This window comes from Lissotriton vulgaris, chromosome 8 (assembly GCF_964263255.1).
Source record: "Lissotriton vulgaris chromosome 8, aLisVul1.2, whole genome shotgun sequence".
NCBI lineage: Eukaryota > Metazoa > Chordata > Amphibia > Caudata > Salamandridae > Lissotriton > Lissotriton vulgaris.
Genome location: NC_141696.1, coordinates 778,562,066 through 778,580,861, shown reverse-complemented (window position 1 = coordinate 778,580,861; position 18,796 = coordinate 778,562,066). Strand labels below are relative to the sequence as shown.

Sequence of the window (18,796 nt, the reverse complement as noted above, 5' to 3'; positions counted from 1 at the left end):
GTCTCAATATATGTGCTCCAGTAGTTTTTGAGAAATTAACGTTCAAACCAAGATATATATCTGTAACAGCGCTCTGGGCAGCGATCCGGTCCGCTTACTTTTCGCTTATCGGAACTTTGCGCGCAGAAAGCTGATTGGCTCTCCGGTGTCTGTCAACATTCTAAACAGTCCGGAGCGGACGCCATCTTGTCTCTCGGTAGGATCGAGAGAGAAGAGGTGGAAAACGAAAGGGGAATTTAATGAAAGGGGGCAAGGTATCCCCCTCTTGACCCCCTAGGAATGTTGTTGGGGTTATTAAAGGGTCCCGTGGGGAAAATAAAAAAAAAATGATTTTTCACGGTAGAAGCGCGGCCGCGAACTGGTAGCGAAACGGGAATTCGCCATTTTGTGCTTCGTTAATTAAATTACTAGTTATAAGTGGGTGCGGGAGACGTATCCTAATCCCCTATGTTTCCTGAGGGTGGCTGAGGAGGCTGATATATGTTGAGACATCTCTTCCAGCGGCTGTGCGTGAGCTTTTTTTTTTTTTTGCTGCGTGACAGTCCGGAGCGGCCGCCATCTTGTCTCTCGGTAGGATCGAGAGAGAAGAAAAGGTGAAAAACTAAGGGGGAATTTAATGAAAGGGGGCAAGGTATCCCCCTCTTGACCCCCTAGGAATGTTGTTGGGGTTATTAAAGGGTCCCGTGGGGAAAATAAAAAAAAAATGATTTTTCACGGTAGAAGCGCTTCACGGGCCGCGAACTGGGCCGCAAACTGGTAGCGAAACGGGAATTCGCCATTTTGTGCTTCGTTAATTAAAGTACTAGGTATAAGGGGGTGCGGGAGACGTATCCTAATCCCCTATGTTTCCTGAGGGTGGCTGAGGAGGCTCATATATGTTGATACATCTCTTCCAGCGGCTGCGCCTTTTTGCCTTTTTTCGAATGCCACAATTTTGTCGTGCACGGCAGCCATTTTAGATGCCAGGCTGGTCCCAGGCTATCACCTAACCCTGCGGATGTAGTTTATGGCCCCAGCTGTAGAGAATTCAGACATGCCAATCCTCCCGATTCAGGCGTGTGACTACTGATTTCAGTGCTAGTCTCCCGCCTCCCGATTTCTGCAAGCAAAAACCCGGGGGCATATTACGAACAACTAGCGATAATTTTTGTCTCTAACTTGTTTAGAGACAAAAATTATCGCCGCACATCGGCGATTTTTATCGCAGATAAACCTTGCTATTATTGCAGAAAAGTCAGCGATATTCATGTATTATCGACTTAATGCTCTTAGCCATGTTATCCACCTCCCATTGGATAACATGGCTAAGAACTGCTCAGGGCAGGTGTTAGATTTTGGAGATATTCGCGCTTAGCGCGAATATCTCCAAAAGTTGGTAATAGAAGGTAGCGATGTTAGGGACTGTTTCCAGTCGCTAACATCTTGGCACGCCACTTTGCATGTCATTAGTGATAAGTATCACTGACATGCAAAGCGGGGCCCAAGATGGTCGCTATCTCCTTTTAGCTGTCACTAACTGGTGTTAGCGACAGCTTGGTAATAGGGAAATAATTTTATCTCCGCTTTCATGGCTTTTAAAGCCAAAAAAGCGGAGATAAACCCCCTTGATAATATGCCCCACGATTCCTTGGGGGTTTCAGCTGACAGGGCTTGGTATTGTGTTACAAGGTAATTTTTCCATGAAACGTCAGAGGGTCGATGCAGGGGTTCTAGAAGAGGTGATAAACCATTTAAGCCTCATGAACAAGCGCATGGTCTTTTAAAGATTTGTGAAGTACTCGGGGCGGCGGTGTGTGTGTGCCCTCTTTCAGGAGCGGGCGGGGGGCACTGCCAGCAACTTGCCAGGTCAGGTAGTGTTCAACACGTGCATCACCCTTTCTTTGCCTGCTATTGCGCTCCATGCTTCGGAAAGGTAAGAAAAAGAACGTGCATTTGAGTTTGAAATGTCCGATCCTGCAGCAGCACACTTCCAAAGCCCACACATGACAATAACCCGATTCAAGGCCCCATTCACCCGTTTTTAAAAAAATAGATAACACTCCAACAAAGTAAGGTTATAAAACTTTATTAACTACTAACTTTAACGAACGGAACAAAAACTAAAAACATCTAAACATTTCTCAACACAAAAAGCAACAATGGTTAGAAGCTGTCTTTTGTGCGAATAGTCCCAAGGCAGCACAACGTGCAGAGTTCTGGACGGCACCCAGGTGATGTCGCCTGGGTGCCGCACTGGTTTAGGGATCCTACAATGCTGCTCCGAAAATTGGCGTGGGGCGTCCCGGGTGGGGCGGGGGGAGGCCTCGTCAGTAGCGGGCTGTTGTGCGAATAGTCCCAAGGCAGCACAACGTGCAGAGTTCTGGACGGCACCCAGGTGATGTCGCCTGGGTGCCGCACTGGTTTAGGGATCCTACAATGCAGCACAGAAAAACAGCGTGGGGCGTCCCGGGTGGTGCGGGGGGAGGCCTCGTCAGTAGCGGTCTGTGTCCAGTGTCACATGGCTGACACAACATGTACGACAGGCACCCAGGTGATGTCCAGTAAACTGCCGCACTGGTTTTGGTATCCTACAATGCTACTCCGAAAATTGGCGTGCGGCGGCCCGGGGGGGGGGCGTGGGGGAGGCGGCGTGAACGGGCCTCCCCAGGTGGCGGCCATCTAGCTGAGTTGCGCCCGCTCTTGCGGCTACAGCGTCTCGCTCACCATGTTGTTGAGTTGCTTCCACTCTTGCAGTGCAGCGATAGGCGGCTGCCACATGGCTCTTAAAATGGCGGACGGCTCCTCGGTTTTGGGCCTGGTCCACTGAAATGGCCCTGGGACACTTTGGAACTCGGACGCTTGCCTGCTAGGGCTTGGGCTCCATTCTCGAAAAGCGTCCCCTCAGCCGTGAAGATTGTACAAAAGTCTTGGGGGCCCCCGACTCCCGCAGGCTTCCGGTGGGGAGCGGCTGCCATGATTGCTCGCGGAATGACCACGACGGAGCCACGAGATGGTGGTGCTCTCATGCTGACGCCAGCTTCAGTCTGAATGATCCAGAAACAAGGTGGGGCTTTCATCGTTTGGGAAAAAAAATTTTTCTAAACCAATGAAAAGTGTTATTTTTAGGTCATATGACCAAGCCTTCCATCTTTAGGAAACCAAAAGTAAAATGATCCAATGAAAAGTTTTATAAACAAGTCACATGACCTGTTATGCGGCATAGGGCTACAAAAAGCGTAGAAAATCCGTTGGCACGTGAGGCGGCGTCAGTAGCGGACCGATGTGCGAATAGGCCGAAGGCAGCACAACGCGCTGAGATCCGGATGGCACTGAGGCGGTGTCAAGCAAATTGCCGTACTGGTGTGGCCATCCTACAATGCTGCGCCGAAAGACGGCGTGTCCAGCTGAGTTCCGGTCACTCTTGCGGTACAGTGAGTCGAACGCGCCGAGATCCGGATGGCACCGAGGTTGTGTCCAGCAAGTTGCTGCACTGGTGTGGCCATCCTACAATGCTGTGCCGAAAGTCGGCGTGGGGTGCCCCGTTGGCTTATGAGGTGATGTCAGTAGTGGACCGATGTGTGAATAGGTCGGAACCAGCACAAGGCGCCAAGATCCGAATGGCAAGTCCTGGATATTGAGTGCCATAGTTGAGAGTTCTGAGCTGTGCTTGTAAGACTATCTGAAGCTTATTTGCACCTGCTGCAGTTTCACTGTTGCCCAAGGTGGTGTCCAGCAAATTGCTGCAGTGGTGTGGCCATCCTACAATGCTGCGCCGAAAGACGGCGTGTCCATCAGAGTTCCGGTCACTCTTGCGGTACAGTGAGTCGAACGCGCCGAGATCCGGATGGCACCGAGGTTGTGTCCAGCAAGTTGCCGCACTGGTGTGGCCATCCTACAATGCTGCGCCGAAAGACGGCGTGACCAGCTGAGTTCCGGTCACTCTTGCGGTACAGTGACTCGAACGCTCCGAGATCCGGATGGCACCGAGGTGGTGTCCAGCAAGTTGCCGCACTGGTGTGGCCATCCTACAATGCTGCGCCGAAAGTCAGTGTGGGGTGCCCCGTTGGCTTATGAGGTGATGTCAGTAGTGGACCGATGTGTGAATAGGTCGGAAGCAGCACAAGGCGCCCTGCACTGTTGAGCTTTTTTCAATGCCTGTTTTTTGTTGTTTCCCCTCCATCAAAAACAAAAAAAAATATATAAAACTGTGCAAAAATACAAAAAAATGTTTAGAAAAGCAGTGCTTGTAAGACTGTCTGAAGCTCCTTTGCACCTGCTGCAGCTTCACTATTGCCCTGGTGTGGACAAAGATCGCCCATGACTTAGGCTGATTGAGAGTTTGTAGAAAAATGGCTTCAGATTTTCCACATATTACTCTTCAACATTCTTCCTAAATGTAACAATGTGAGACTCACTAGGAGAACGGCTGTTTATCTTTCCTTTCAAAATGCTGCCAACAATATTTTCTGAATGGAAGACACCATCTTGTAGCATAAAACCCCGAAAGGGGTTCTGGTCTGGCCGATTGTTGGTGAAGACATTTTGACTATATCTTGGACCTGCCCGGCCTCGCCCAAAATGGCGCCGGTATAAATGGGACTCGTAACTCCTTGCCCGCAAATGTATATCTAGAAAATGTTATTGTAAGTGGCCCTGTCTTATTTTAATTACAAAATGTACGTCCACCGATTCCGCAACTGTTAGACACCTTAGTTCTTGCAACCTAATGGCCCTGATACTCGTTACGTTCCTCTACAGTGTAAATGTCTCCTCATCATATACGATTTCAGTTTGCTCCGTGGCCGGCCCACGTGGTTATAGGCCCGTATTTGTATACTGATATTTTCACAATAAAGGTTTTTAAAACAAAACACGGTAGTAGTATTTACATTGGTAAAGTTTTTACTTTTAGTCACTGTTTTCGAATCAGTAAAAGGCAAGTGAAATAAAGCAGTCCAATTACATGACGGATAAAAGGTATAATATGTAGGAACGCAGTAAAGATAAATGGTCAAGGGCAGTTGTGTTTTTCATTTCTGCAACATAAAGTGATCGATAAGAATCTGATAATCAGGCGTATCGGCGACTAAGACAGCAGGCCGAGTCTCTCTTACTCAACGGCTCCGTCATGGAACGAAGAAACGCCCTTTTTCTCGAAAAAGGAATATATTTTACTTGCAGGACAGTTGTAAATTTTCCGGGAAAGTACATTAGCCTGGAATATTATAACATATGTTTGAAAAAAAAATAATGTTCGAAAAAAAAAAAAAGCGTAATTTTTAGGTCATATGACCAAGCTTTTCATCATTAAATTAACAAAAGTAAAATGAACCAATGAAAAGTTTTATTAACAAGTCACATGACCTGTTATGCTTACGTTACGCGCTGCGCGCCGCGCCTCGGATCACTTCCGGGTGCGCTAACGCGGCGTGTCATAAAACGCATTACGCGACAACGTAGGTCAAGAATATAGTCTAAATGTCTCCACCAACCAGCGTTCAGAACACAACCCCTTTCAGCAGTCCAAAAAGTTCTGTTAAATGACAACAGAGGGGACAGGCAACAAGAACCATCAGTCAAAGAGGGGAGGGCAAATTCTTCTCTTCCGGGTCATGTTGGGGCGCTACCGGAACTGATCGAATTGGTAGTCTATAGTGTTTCTGGATGTTTCAGACTAAAGCTGGCGTCAGCATGAGACCACTACCATCTCGTAGCTCCGTCGTGGCCATTCCACGAGCAATCATGGCAGCCGCTCCCCACCAGAAGCCTGCGGGAGTCGGAGGCCCCCAAGACTTTTGTAGAATCTTCACGGCTGAGGGGACGCTTTTCGAGAATGGGACCCAAGCCCTATCAGGGAAGCGTCCGAGTTCCAAGGTGTCCCAGGGCCATTTTAGTGGACCAGGCCCAAAACCGAAGAGCCGGCCGCCATTTTGAGAGTCCTGTGGCAGCCGCCTATCGCTGCACCGCAAGAGCGGGAGCAACTTAACTACATGGTGAGCGAGACGCTGTAGTCGCAAGAGCGGGCGGTAAACAGCTGAATGGCGGAAGAGGCACAGTGTAGCAAAAGCGGGCGGAATGGCAACTAAAACGGTAAAGGGGCGCCCCACTACAGCGTGTCTTCAGGTCAAACGGATTGTGGGACAAAGTCCAGAATAGAAGAGTCATCAAAAGGTAAAAAGTTCCGCCGGACCCCGGGAGCCGGCCGCCTATGTCGGGGGCGATCTCAGGCTACACCAGTGCTATAAGACTTGGGGAGGGGGTCGGAGTCAAGCGTCTTCTCCGAGTCCGTGTCATCACACCGCCCCTCGGGGGCCTCCGTCAAGCGGTTTAGGGAGGTACCATATAACATTGTTTTCAAATGCAGTCAGGTCCACAAACGACCCTCACTTACTTTGGAATAGTGAAGCTGCAGTAGGTGGAAATAAGCTTCAGACAGTCTTACAAGCACTGCTTTTGTAAACATTTTTTGTTTTTTTTGTATTTTTGCACAGTTTTATATATTTATTTTGTTTTTGATGGAGGGGAAACAACAAAGCACAGGCATTGAAAAAGGCTCAAACTCAGAACTCTGAACTATGGCACCCAATATCCAGGACTTTCCATCCGGATCTTGGCGCCTTGTGCTGCTTCCGACCTATTCACACATCGGTCCACTACTGACATCATCTTATAAACCAACGTTATGTAAATAGTTATTTAATAAAATGTTTTACCCTGTTTCTTTGCTGGTGTGTTGTCTATATTTTTAATATTTGCATAGGGTTTGTCGTTATTTTGGGCGGGGTGGGTGACGGAGCCGAGCTGTCTTGCAGCCCTCATGGTGTGGAGCTCAGTTCATCTCACTATTTTCGTATTTCTCATGAAGGGTTGTTTATAATATTTCTATTTTAGCGAGGTCAAAAAGAGATCCAATTAGTGGCCTACTGATTTTGCTCGATTACTTTTATTTTTTTACACGATTTTTCACGATCTGCAAAGACTAAACAGAGTATTGCGACTTTGTGCTTGTTTGTAAATAGAGAATGAACCAAAGAGAATCAATTGAAAAACAGTAAATGCTTGGATAATAATCAATCAAATGGAGAGACAAGCAGGCAGGACGGATTACAACGGGGGTAAAGGCCTGCGTTAACTACTCTTCACTATCTGCAAAGAGAGAGTACTACTAAGAGAAAAGAGGGGAGGGGGGCAGCGTTCAAAGCACATCAGCGTGCATAAATACGAAAATGTTTTTATCTATCACGTACTTTACATTTTAAAGCTTTTCATATTTGCTATTAAAAAACCAATGAAATTCACAGAAAAAACCATAGGTTATAGTGGATATATAGTTAGGAATTTGCATTTACAAAACCTTGAAAATTCAATGAAAAAACCATTGGTTTTAGGCCATATATAGTTAGGGATTAGCATTTACAAAACCTTATTTTACTCGCATAAAACCATTGAAATTCCATATATAGTTAGAAGCGCTAACTATATATCGCGCACCCGCAATCCACTGCTGATGATGTCACATATTACATCATTCATGACATGGTCAGTGACATCACTGATGACATCACTGATGACATCTCAAATGACATCACTGATGACATCACTGATGACAACTCAAATGACATCACTGATGACATCTCAAATGACATCACTGATGACATCACTGATGACAACTCAAATGACATCACTGATGACATCTCATTTGTCATCACTGATCACATCACTCATGTGATAATACAATGAACCTCTTCAGACTCTAATATAACCTTACATACACTCAGTATAAACAGACACTCACAGACTGTCACTCATCCATGGAGTTACTCACACACCTAGTCAGTCATGCAAAGAATCAATCACACCTCCATTTCCTCAACTATACAGTTATACACATCTTACTTATTCAAACATATAATAACACATATTTACTCTCTTATATAATCCCTGATACAAGCTCACAGTGATCGATACAGCCACTCACACATTCACTGGCTCTTATGTTCAGTTATTTATATATGTCAACTCTCACATGTATTGTGTTTTACATACGTACTTACTTGCACATGTAGCAATGAGAAATCCATTCACTCACTAATACACTCATGCACAGTCAACCGCCCATACAGCTGTTTCCACATGCAGTTTTGAACCCATAGATCTAGTGAATCAACTGCTCACACATCTATGCACAGAGTCATACACCTCCCAGCCACCCACACACACACCCAGTCTCCCATACAAATACTTGGGCAACCAATCAATAACCCATATGGCCACTCTTATAGCTACTGATCAACACATGCAGCAGCTTACACAACAACAAACATACTGATGCACAAATTAAGACAGTTTAGTCACTAACCCATGCACTCAGTGAGACACATTTAATCACTCTTTCATACAGTCAGTCATGCACCTACTAAATTCTTCATCCAGACACTTATACATCCACTCATTCTTCAATATGTAATACATATTTTAACTTTACAGAAACATACAGTCACTGGATGTTGTCATCAGTGATGTCATCAGTGATGTCATTTGAGATGTCATCAGTGATGTCATCAGTGATGTCACTGACCATGTCATGAATGATGTAATATGTGACATCATCAGCAGTGGATTGCGGGTGCGCGATATATAGTTAGCGCTTCTAACTATATATGGAATTTCAATGGTTTTATGCGAGTAAAATAAGGTTTTGTAAATGCTAATCCCTAACTATATATGGCCTAAAACCAATGGTTTTTTCATTGAATATATATATATATATATATATATATATATATATATATATATATATATATATATATAACATTCCAAAATTTTTGAAATCTGGGAGTAATACATACACTATTCCCACTCCAATCTGACCAGCAGTAGGGAACCCCAGTCTGTGCCACAGTTGGATAAACATTGGACTTCGAAGAGGTAATATTTACTACTCTTACCCCAGCCTGTGCAACAGTATTGAAAGTGTTGGACTTCAGAGATGTAAAATGTACTATTCCCACTACATTCTATGGAAAATGACTTCACTTCAAACATATAATATATATGAAACAAACCCTATTAATTTAATAAAAATATAAAACTCTTAATATAAACTTTATTAATTAACCAAACAAAATGATATACAAAAACAATTAGACAAGCAACATAATTATTAACCAATTTCATAATTATGAATTAAAACAAATTGGCCATTATTTATTACTGAATTAACTTACCAAACTATATATTAACAAAACTAGCAGCCCACACTTAAAACGTAACTAAAATAAATACCTGTAACACAATTAACATAATTAATAGCTAATTCAATATTAATTAATTAATTTATATTTGATCAATGATTAATTAACCTTTAATTATTAATTCATAATCTATTAAACATTATTAATTAATTAATTAATATTTTCATTAATAATGAACTTTCCACCCTATGCCCTTACATACCCAGCAACCCTCAGCTAACAAATAACTTAACAAATATAATTATGACAACATTTACACAATCAATAAACAATTCAATAAATATTAATACATTTTAGTAATTGTTAGTTAATTATTACTTAGTTAACTTATCAGACTATACCCCTTAAAACCCAGCAAACCTCAACTAACAAATAACTTAAAACAATGTATTCATTACACAATGTACATAATTAATAATAAATAATACATTAATAATTAATTATTTGTACTTTTTTAACTTCCCACCCTACCCCCCGACAAACATAGCAATGTGCTATGACAACATAACTTGCTATTATAATTAAATAACAAATTATAAATCAATTCACTTTACAAACTATATTTAAAATATTATTAACAATTATACAAACACTAAAGACCCCAAAATATCACATATAACCTAACACACCTAAAAAAAATCATAAAACAAAAAAGTTTGCAACTACATTATTGGGAACTATATTTACAACTATATTCTTGAAAACAATATTATTCACCTAAAAACTGATATTCTTTACAACAATGTTTCTGATCTTGATATTGTTGTGTCATATTATTTTTTTCCAATATTTCTGTATTTGATATTTCTAACTCAATATTTTGTCCAAACACAGTGCCCACCGCCAATGCTCACTTAATGTGATATGGCTCTTACTCTTTTATGTGCAGTCTTCTTTTGCCTCCTAAAGTTTCTTATTGAAAATGTTTTCCCTAGTACAACTAGTAGCTAACTTTCTTCCACACCAATTAAGCCATGTGTTCCTGGCCTTAAAAGAGATATCTATCTGCTTTCCAACAATCAACCAAATTCTTATTTTTTTCCCTTTTAGGTTACCTAAAAAATACGTCATGAAAAGCAAGTGACATTTTGCATAACAAGACCACTAAAATGATTTCATTACCTCCTCCTGGCACAACATCACGGTCAAATATGCACAGATTGTATCCAAAGTTGTGTTCCAAGTTGTATGACAAGGTCTCCAATGCAAAAATTCTTCCTGCTTCGGAATCAAGCCCAGAGCATTTAGGATAAGAAACATATGCATCGTATTCTTTGCTGTCTGAAACAAAAAGAGGCATTTTAATATTGTAATGTAACTTTTTCATTACAGACCTACCAAAACGTTGTAACCAGAATCCAGGAGAATATAGCAAGATAATTTACAACAAATTTATCAAATAAAACCATGAGGTCTAATGGACGTATTGGGCAGTTGTACAATGCCTACTGACATCTACGCCTCCACCCATCATACAGCTTTGTTTTCAATTAGAACTTATATGTGCTTTTTAGCGATATTAAACAATGAAATGTTAATTTATCAAAAAAAGGATGTGAATACAAGCACTCTACATTTTTGGATCTTGGTTGGTAGTATTTTTTCTCTATCATAGGGATATGAGGTTTAACATTCATTGGGCGTATTCTCAAGGACTTATCGCCTAGTTAGCAGCACTTTATCGCAGACTAAGTGGCGATAAATGTATTGCCCTATTCTCAAGCTGGTGCTAACAGCCAATATCACCAGTTTTTCTGTGATAGCAGCTGCAAGAAACATTGCCACAGATGACACCGGCAACTAACGCTAATGAGATACGGAGTAGGCATTCCCGTGCAAAAAGCAGCGACAATACCACTTCGCAATATTCTCAACGACCAGCCAGATCGGCGATTAGATCCTAAAACATGTGATAAGGCGCAGCAGGAATTTAACACCTTTTAGTACCTGTTCTTACCTGGTGTTAGGTCAGACGACAACCTGCACCATAAAGGGGAGCCCAGCCCAGATCCACTCCTGAAGAACAAAAGATGCCATGGAGCTACTGATCATGTAGCTCGGCCACCCAAGAGGGCCACAACATCCACTGCCCCACCCCTCTGGAGTGTAGTGAACAGTGGACGCTACCATGTTACCTCAGCCAGTGGGAAAGATCGTGGAACTGTAGCTTTTTCTGTCCCCCTCTGTGAGGGTGAGCAAAGTGAACTGGCCCGGAGTACGCCAGGCTAGCGTAGGGGTGTGAATAAAAAGCATGTTGCTATGGGCGTGGTTTTCTTCCGGAACATCCAACGTGTCTGCCAGGGCAACGCCTCTCACCCCACCATGAGGCCGACACCATGAGCGGTGGTGCTGGTGATCCTGTGCGCCTGCTGCACCCCAGGCCGCTGGTCTCCAGACCCATCTTGGCCGCCCCTGCACACCCAGGTCTCACTGCTCACATGCCGACACCAGTGTGTGTCAAAGAGGGCCCACCATGTGCTGGTGCAAGCTCCAAGCCCGAGGCCCGTGACCTTGGGAACCTCCTCAGACCATCGCTGGCCTCTGCAACACAGGCCCGCAGCACGTGACATACTCCACCACTGCCTCCGGCCTACACTGCGGTCTAGTAGGTCCCCCATTTGGAACTGAGTCTTGATACCATGATGGCCGAGTTCATATGTTAATTGGACGTTTGATATCACTGTACTCCCTTCCATGTGGTGCCACAAACTCTGTGCATAGCATTCCAATGACAAGTGTCTGTGGTCCCTTGCTGATTACTGCCTTCGGCTTACACTGCGGTCAAGTAGGTCACAGATTTGGAACTGAGTCTTGATTTTCCAATGACCGAGTTCATATCACTGTATGCAAGGAGGAGTAAGAGGAAGACGCGGTTCAGTCCGGAAAAAAAAAGGATCATAGTTATGGAGGTGATGGAACACAACAAACAACTGCTCTGTTGCCACTAACTCTGTGCATCGCAAGCCAACGACACGTGGCTGTGGACACCTGCTGACCACTGCCTCTGGCCTACACTGCGGTCAGGTAGGTCACATATTTCGAACTGAGTCTTGATTTCTTTATGGCAGAGTTTATATCATTGTACCGGCCTCATCGCAGACTGCATCCCCTTTCAGCTCTGGTGCCACTAACTCTGTCCCCCGAAATTCATGAACACTCTCTGGTTGAACTTTGGTGGCATCTGAGTATATGGCCTGGGGGATGATACTGACTTGGTGTTAAAAATAAGTCTGTAGCATTCATCTCCTCCATATTGCCTTTTTCTGCTTGGTTTTGCCCTCTGCATCATGACCCGCAAGAAAACCTTCCACTGTCCCCTGAAACACTCCACGACATTCACCTTCGATGAGGACCCGCTCAGCTCTCATGGCCCTACCTCATTGCACTGCAAGACAGCGTCCCGTGGCGGTGTGCCTGTGCTGGCCGCAGTCCATCATGGGCCACTAACTCTGTGCAGCTCAAGTCATGGACCCTGAAGGTTTGAACTCTGAACTTCTGATTGTCTGATCACTTTTGTAAGCCAGCACCAACCACTTCCTAAGGACAGGCTTACACTCACCCCACAACCGTTCAGCACAGGCGTCACTGGACATGTGACCCTGGCAATAAAAGGGGCCAGGCGCACATGCCAGTTGCCAGTTCCACAAACTATCTAAGTGTGTCCATGTGGTCTCCTTGGCTTTCCCCGACCCCGAGTTTCCTTGTTGGTCATCTGTGGGGCTTGTGGGGTTCACGTTGTACCCTGCACTCAGTCCGGGTGCATCCATGGTGCTATGCAGTTTATTTTTTTTTGCCTTTTTTTTGTTCTGATGCCCTGGAATTGGAGGCCTGTCGCTGGTTATCTCTGATTTTTGTATCGCAATTTGGGGCATCGCAACTTTTTCTGAGTTTGTGTTTTGCATTTTTACGGCATTGCGTTCATTTTAATGCGGTCATTTGGCACATTATCGTAAGACTATCCCACGGTGCCGCCGGGTTGAGAATACAACGTTAACACAGTGTTATTTTCCCGCAATAGACTGCCATATGCAAAGTTGCGTTAAGCTAATTTTACGATAATTATTACATGTTCTTGAGAATGTCCTCCATTATTTTTTCATTTTTTTATGCTCAAGAGGCCAGACGGTAGATTTGTCTGTGACCTAAAGAGACAGACCCTTATTGCCACTAATAAGAGCCCTCTTGGAAGGTTTTAGAGTCAGAGAAAGTGGAAATTTATATATCCCTGGATATTAACTGTTAAACAATTTTTATTGGGTTTCATCAACTACAGACATTAGGAGTTACATCAGAATAAGAACAAAACAAGTAGTACTCGTCAGGAACATTTCAATTTTGAAAATGAATGTTGACAGCTGTCTTAAACAAAGGAGAAGCTTAAATGACTTTACATGGTCAGTGGAGGTCATCTACATATTTAGGCCTGTGGCATACAAAGGGGTCCATTCAGATTCGGGAAACGAATCGGTATGACGCTTCGTATTCGTAGGCGTTTCCGTACGAATAGTCCGAATATGTCCGATTCGCGTAGTCTGATCCGTTGCGAGAAAATTTGTCTGAATCATTGCGAACAGTACAAAAATGAAGGGTAACTCCGTACGACATCGACCCCCACAGTGAACCGTACGATTCGTAAAAATGCTGTATGACCCGCCAAGTACGATCCGGACCGTGGAATGAGTACGGTAAACGTCGGGTATAAGCAATTCGTACGGAGGGCAACACTATGACATACGCACCATACCCCTAAAATCAAGGGGCGTACGCACAGGGTGTACGCACCGTACACCTACGACATGGGTGTACGAAGCGTACCCCCACGGTCCGTACACCTACGATCATGGGGTGTACGCACGGGGACATACGCTCCATACCCCTGAAATTCAGGGGTGTATGCACCGAACCCCGATTCACCGTACCCCTGCAACCATGGGACGTACGCACCGTACCCGGTGGGGGTCCGTTCTGTATGCATTTCGAGGCGAAATCTGCTTTTACGGATGTTTTAAGCTCCCGTAGAAAAAGAGTCGTACGGAGTGTTGTTGATACGATTCGTACTTGCTGGGTCGGAAAATGCAGCTTCGATCTGTACGGACATCGCGTATTGTGCGTTCCGAATGCGATTCATACGGATTAGTTAGTTGCAAGGTCTTCGGTACGATTTGTATGGAGAACTGCTTTAGGTACACATCGTACTACATCATACGTCTGGGAACAGTTCTGCGTACGATTCGTACGGGAAAAACGCTCAGTACGGCTTCTCGGAGGGCATTTCACCGAATCGGAATCAACCCCAAAGTGTTCCCATTGGCATGAGGATGCCTACAGGAACACACAGAAATTTGCAGTATGATGAACAGCAATGCGTGGCAAGGTTGTTGTGTGAGGACAGTGACTACAGCTTTGAGTACATATCCCTGTGGCTTGCACTTACCTTGCTGAGCTGTCTTGCCAGCATTTTATTCAATTAGAAAATTGCAATGACTTTAGAAACGAATAATGAAATCAACAGTAACAAAAACACAATCATAATATTTACAGAGATGACAATAATATTAATTGTAATGGTACTATCACGAACGACTTTATGATTATGATTATTGATAATGCTACCTTACTAATAATACTTATACTAATTATACTACTTTCTGATAATGTGTTAATAATCATCAACACCCTATTATCACTATAATATCATCAACACCATCATCATTATCATCATCATAATGGTTAAATCATGTTTCAGTGGAGCTGCCGACCTTGATACATGTCATTTTCAAGAACTCTCAAGAATTTGACCACAACAGTAAAGGCAAGAAAGATAGAGATGTCAAAATCTAAACTCTATTATCAAATAGTTTTAATCTACACTGACAACAAGTGTATTTTGGCCCAACTTAATTTTTATAATAATGCACCAAAAGAGCAATTTTGTGCAATTTTAAGGACACTTTATCGAGAACTGGTGAAAATAAAGGAAATGGGAGATCATGATGTGATTATCATATGGAGTGGGGACTTTAATGTTTGCCCATGCCCTATTAGTGAGACAGGTAGTTGTGGTCTGACCATCGCTGATAATAACCCCCTGAATCTCTTTTTGCACTCAGTCCAGGGTGCCATTCAAATTGAGACTTGGTTCTCGCATGACCTCGACTTTGCTAACTGTTTAAGCTGCCCTAGTGAAGACTTTGTGCATACCTTTATTGGCAGGGGGTTTGAGTCAACAATAGACTTTATAAATGGCCCTAAATGTTATGCTTCTCTTATTGCAAACTACAAAGTTCACAAAAATGCGCTAAGTGATCACCTTCCATTAAGTATCAAATTCAGCCATTCAACTATGTCAGAGCAGCAACTTAACCAGCAAATATTATGGACCTAGAACATAATGCTGGGAAAATTAAATGGTTATTCTCTCCGATGGTCTAGCTGTAATGAAGATGAGCTAAATAAACAAATTGTTACGAAGGCCTATAAATCAATCTTAGCTTGTCTGAGGGAAACTACCTCACATGAATATATACTTGCAGCATTCTCTGAAATCACTGCAGTCATTCAAACGTTTTTAAGTGTGGAAAGAAAAGAAGCACACACCTGCAGACAGGGTTGGTTTGATACCAATTGCACCAAAGCTTATAAAAAGTTGAAGACAGCCCTACATAAAACTGCGAGGAATAAAGAGGAAATTAGAGAATGCAGGAAGGAGCATAATCAAGCCAGGAGTACTCGAAGAATGGAACTAAAGGAGAACGCATGGGTTACCCTTCATGAAGCTTTCCTAAGGAAAGATAGTGCTACATTTTTTTAAGCAGGGCACACACTTTTTGGGGGAATTTAACAACCCATCATTAGCGGTGACAATTGAGGAGCATAAATGTATTGATTTTTTTTCTAGTGTGTATAGCATACAGGGAGACGCCGAAAGGGACAATCTCCCTTTCAAACAGAGTGGTTGTTCCCAGATCTCCCTACTAATTGACCTCCAACAGGAAGTGAATGGGCCATAAATTACAGCAAAAGCGGAAAGGCCCCGAGTCCAGAAGAGATGCCCATCGATGTATTTAAGTCTAATCCCCCACTGTGGACACCTTTAATAACACCGGTCCTCCAAGGATGCTCTGCAAAGGGCTTTATTAAGACGTGGGCAGAGTCAACAATAGTACCTATTTTTAAGAAGGGGGATTGGGAAAACCCTGCTTGCTATTGCCCTATCTCCCTATTAGATTCATTGATGAAGGTTGCAGGTAGGATTTTTTTTAAATTGTCTTCAAGTATTGGCGGAGTAATACAATGTTTTAACTGAATCTTAGTCTTTTAATAGGTAAATATACCGAGGCAAAACTAAGGAAATTTTATTTTGCATTTGTGGATCTCACAGCTGAGTTTGACTGTGTTGTTCATTGTAAACTTGGGATATTCTGATGGAATTAAAAGGGGACCCACTATTGATACAGTTTTTAAGACAATTATATAGTGGGGCGACCGCCAAGAATCATTACGGAAACAAGGAGGAATGTACTGCGTCGTTCAAAGGAGAGAAGGAGGTCAGACAGGGCTGCATTCCTGTTTACACTCAATGCCAACAACTTGCAACAGGTAATGGTGGCAAGCTCAAGCGACCCACCATCTATCAACAAACAACCAATAGTCTCCCTTCTCTATGCAGAAGATGCAGTACTGATGGCTCATACACAGCTGGGCCTACAAAGAGCCCTTGCCCCCTACACTACATATATGGACACCTTGAGATTCAAATGCCAAAAAAAAACAATGTTATGAGTTGTGGTAAAGGGAAACAGAAATGTACGAGCCTACCCTTTGGAGAAAGCAGGGTGGATTCGACTAAAATGTTTACATACCTAGGGATCTTGATTGATGGCACCAGTTCTTGGCGAGAGGCTGCTAAAAGCAGGATCTTCTCTTTATGAAATCAACTACAGCAGTTGCTAACTCTACAAAGAAACTAGGAAAAAGAACCCCAGAGATACTCCTTAAGATATATAAAGCCAAATGTGTGAGTATTGCTATCTTTGGGGCAGGTGTGTGTGGTTTTAGTGATACTGACTGTATACAGCGTGTTGAAAACGCTTTTTTAAGGTTCATTTTAGCTGTTCCCAGCAGTACTCTTGTTTATAATTGCCACAGTGAGCTGGGCATTCCGTATATCGCAGATACCATCATAGCCCAGCCAGTATTACTCTGGCACAGGATTTGGACTTCGACCAGTACGGGCTTAATCCAAGAAATAATAAAGGACTCAATGAAGCTGGATTATGCAACCAAGATCCTTTGGTTGAAATACATAAAAAAACGATATGTCTGATCTCGGGCATCCAGAGTACTATAATTGCCCTGAGTCAATTAATTGTATATTCAGAAAAAAGTTTGAAAAAACTAGTATGAGCCATCTGAAAGAAAATAGACTTGCATTGGAAATTAACAAGCAAACTGTTGTACAGCATCAATTGATTTTAATTACATATGAAATACAGCCTTATTTATGACGCTGTCTAATAGGTTATGATAGATATGTGCGAACGCATTTCAGATTTTGGGACTTTCCATCAATTAATCAGCTATCCAAATAGGAATGACTGGTCAAGAGCGCTATGCTGCTGCCCCTGTGATGATTTATCCACACAATCTACAATTCATTAGGTCCTTTTTTGTAAACTATATGCAAAAGAAAGAGTGAGATGGATTTTGCCCCTTTTGAAGGCAGGTGGTTGGAGGCAATGCCAACCAGCCTTCCTATACTTGCAATTACTGGATAGCTTTTACAGTGTTAGTGCAATGGCTAGTTTTTTTAAAAAGTGTACTTCGAGTCAGGATGATTGTTAGGGGCTAATTGTCACAATTAACCAAAATTTTGTAAATTGCAAACTATGGTATAGCAAGTATTGTAAAATGCATAATATTTTCACCCCACCTCTAAACAGATGAGTTAAATTTACTACCTGGACCCTTTTTATGGTAGATGAATTTTCGGAAATACTGAATCATTTTATGTATGTTAAGAGCGTTTTATTATGCTTGTAACTGTTATATCTGCTTTTGTGATTTTTTATGACTAAAATTGAATAAAGCTTACTTTGATTGATTGATTGATTGATTGACTACAACAGTGGTGTTAACCTGGTGTTTTTTCCTTAGTAAGAGTGACTGACACTTTTATCTGAAATGGTGCAATGTAGTGCAGAAGATGATATTTTGTCAATCGAGAATGCCTGGTAAAGTGGGAATTGTAAATATAAACGGAATTAGGTTAGAGTAAACTAGCTCACAGCACATCTAATGTTCACAGGCCAACAAAAACAGACCAGAATCCTTATTTATACTTGCGAAATTAGTTGCCACTATTGGGACAATATGAGGAAATAGTGAGGTCACCCTTTGCATTTTTAACTGATATTTTGACCACATTCACTATGTTGGTGAAAGGATGGCGAAGTCTGCCCTGTCATTTCGTCCTGCTTGCAAAGTAGAAGCACAGAATGTGTGAAGAAAGGACAGGGTCTTACTGGGACAAAAAATTGGCCATGGCACCAAAATAAAAGTGG

General features: G+C 42.8%; 1 protein-coding gene across 1 annotated transcript in view; it reads right to left on the bottom strand.

The window, feature by feature from the left end:
• Nucleotides 1–18,796, bottom strand: part of LOC147697975 (interleukin-18 receptor 1-like) — a 543,176-nt gene that overhangs the window by 48,811 nt on the left and 475,569 nt on the right. The window contains exon 9 of the mRNA XM_086933381.1: nucleotides 10,356–10,514. Within this exon, the coding sequence (XP_086789507.1) occupies nucleotides 10,356–10,514 (159 nt within the window). The remainder of the gene's footprint in view (nucleotides 1–10,355; nucleotides 10,515–18,796) is intronic.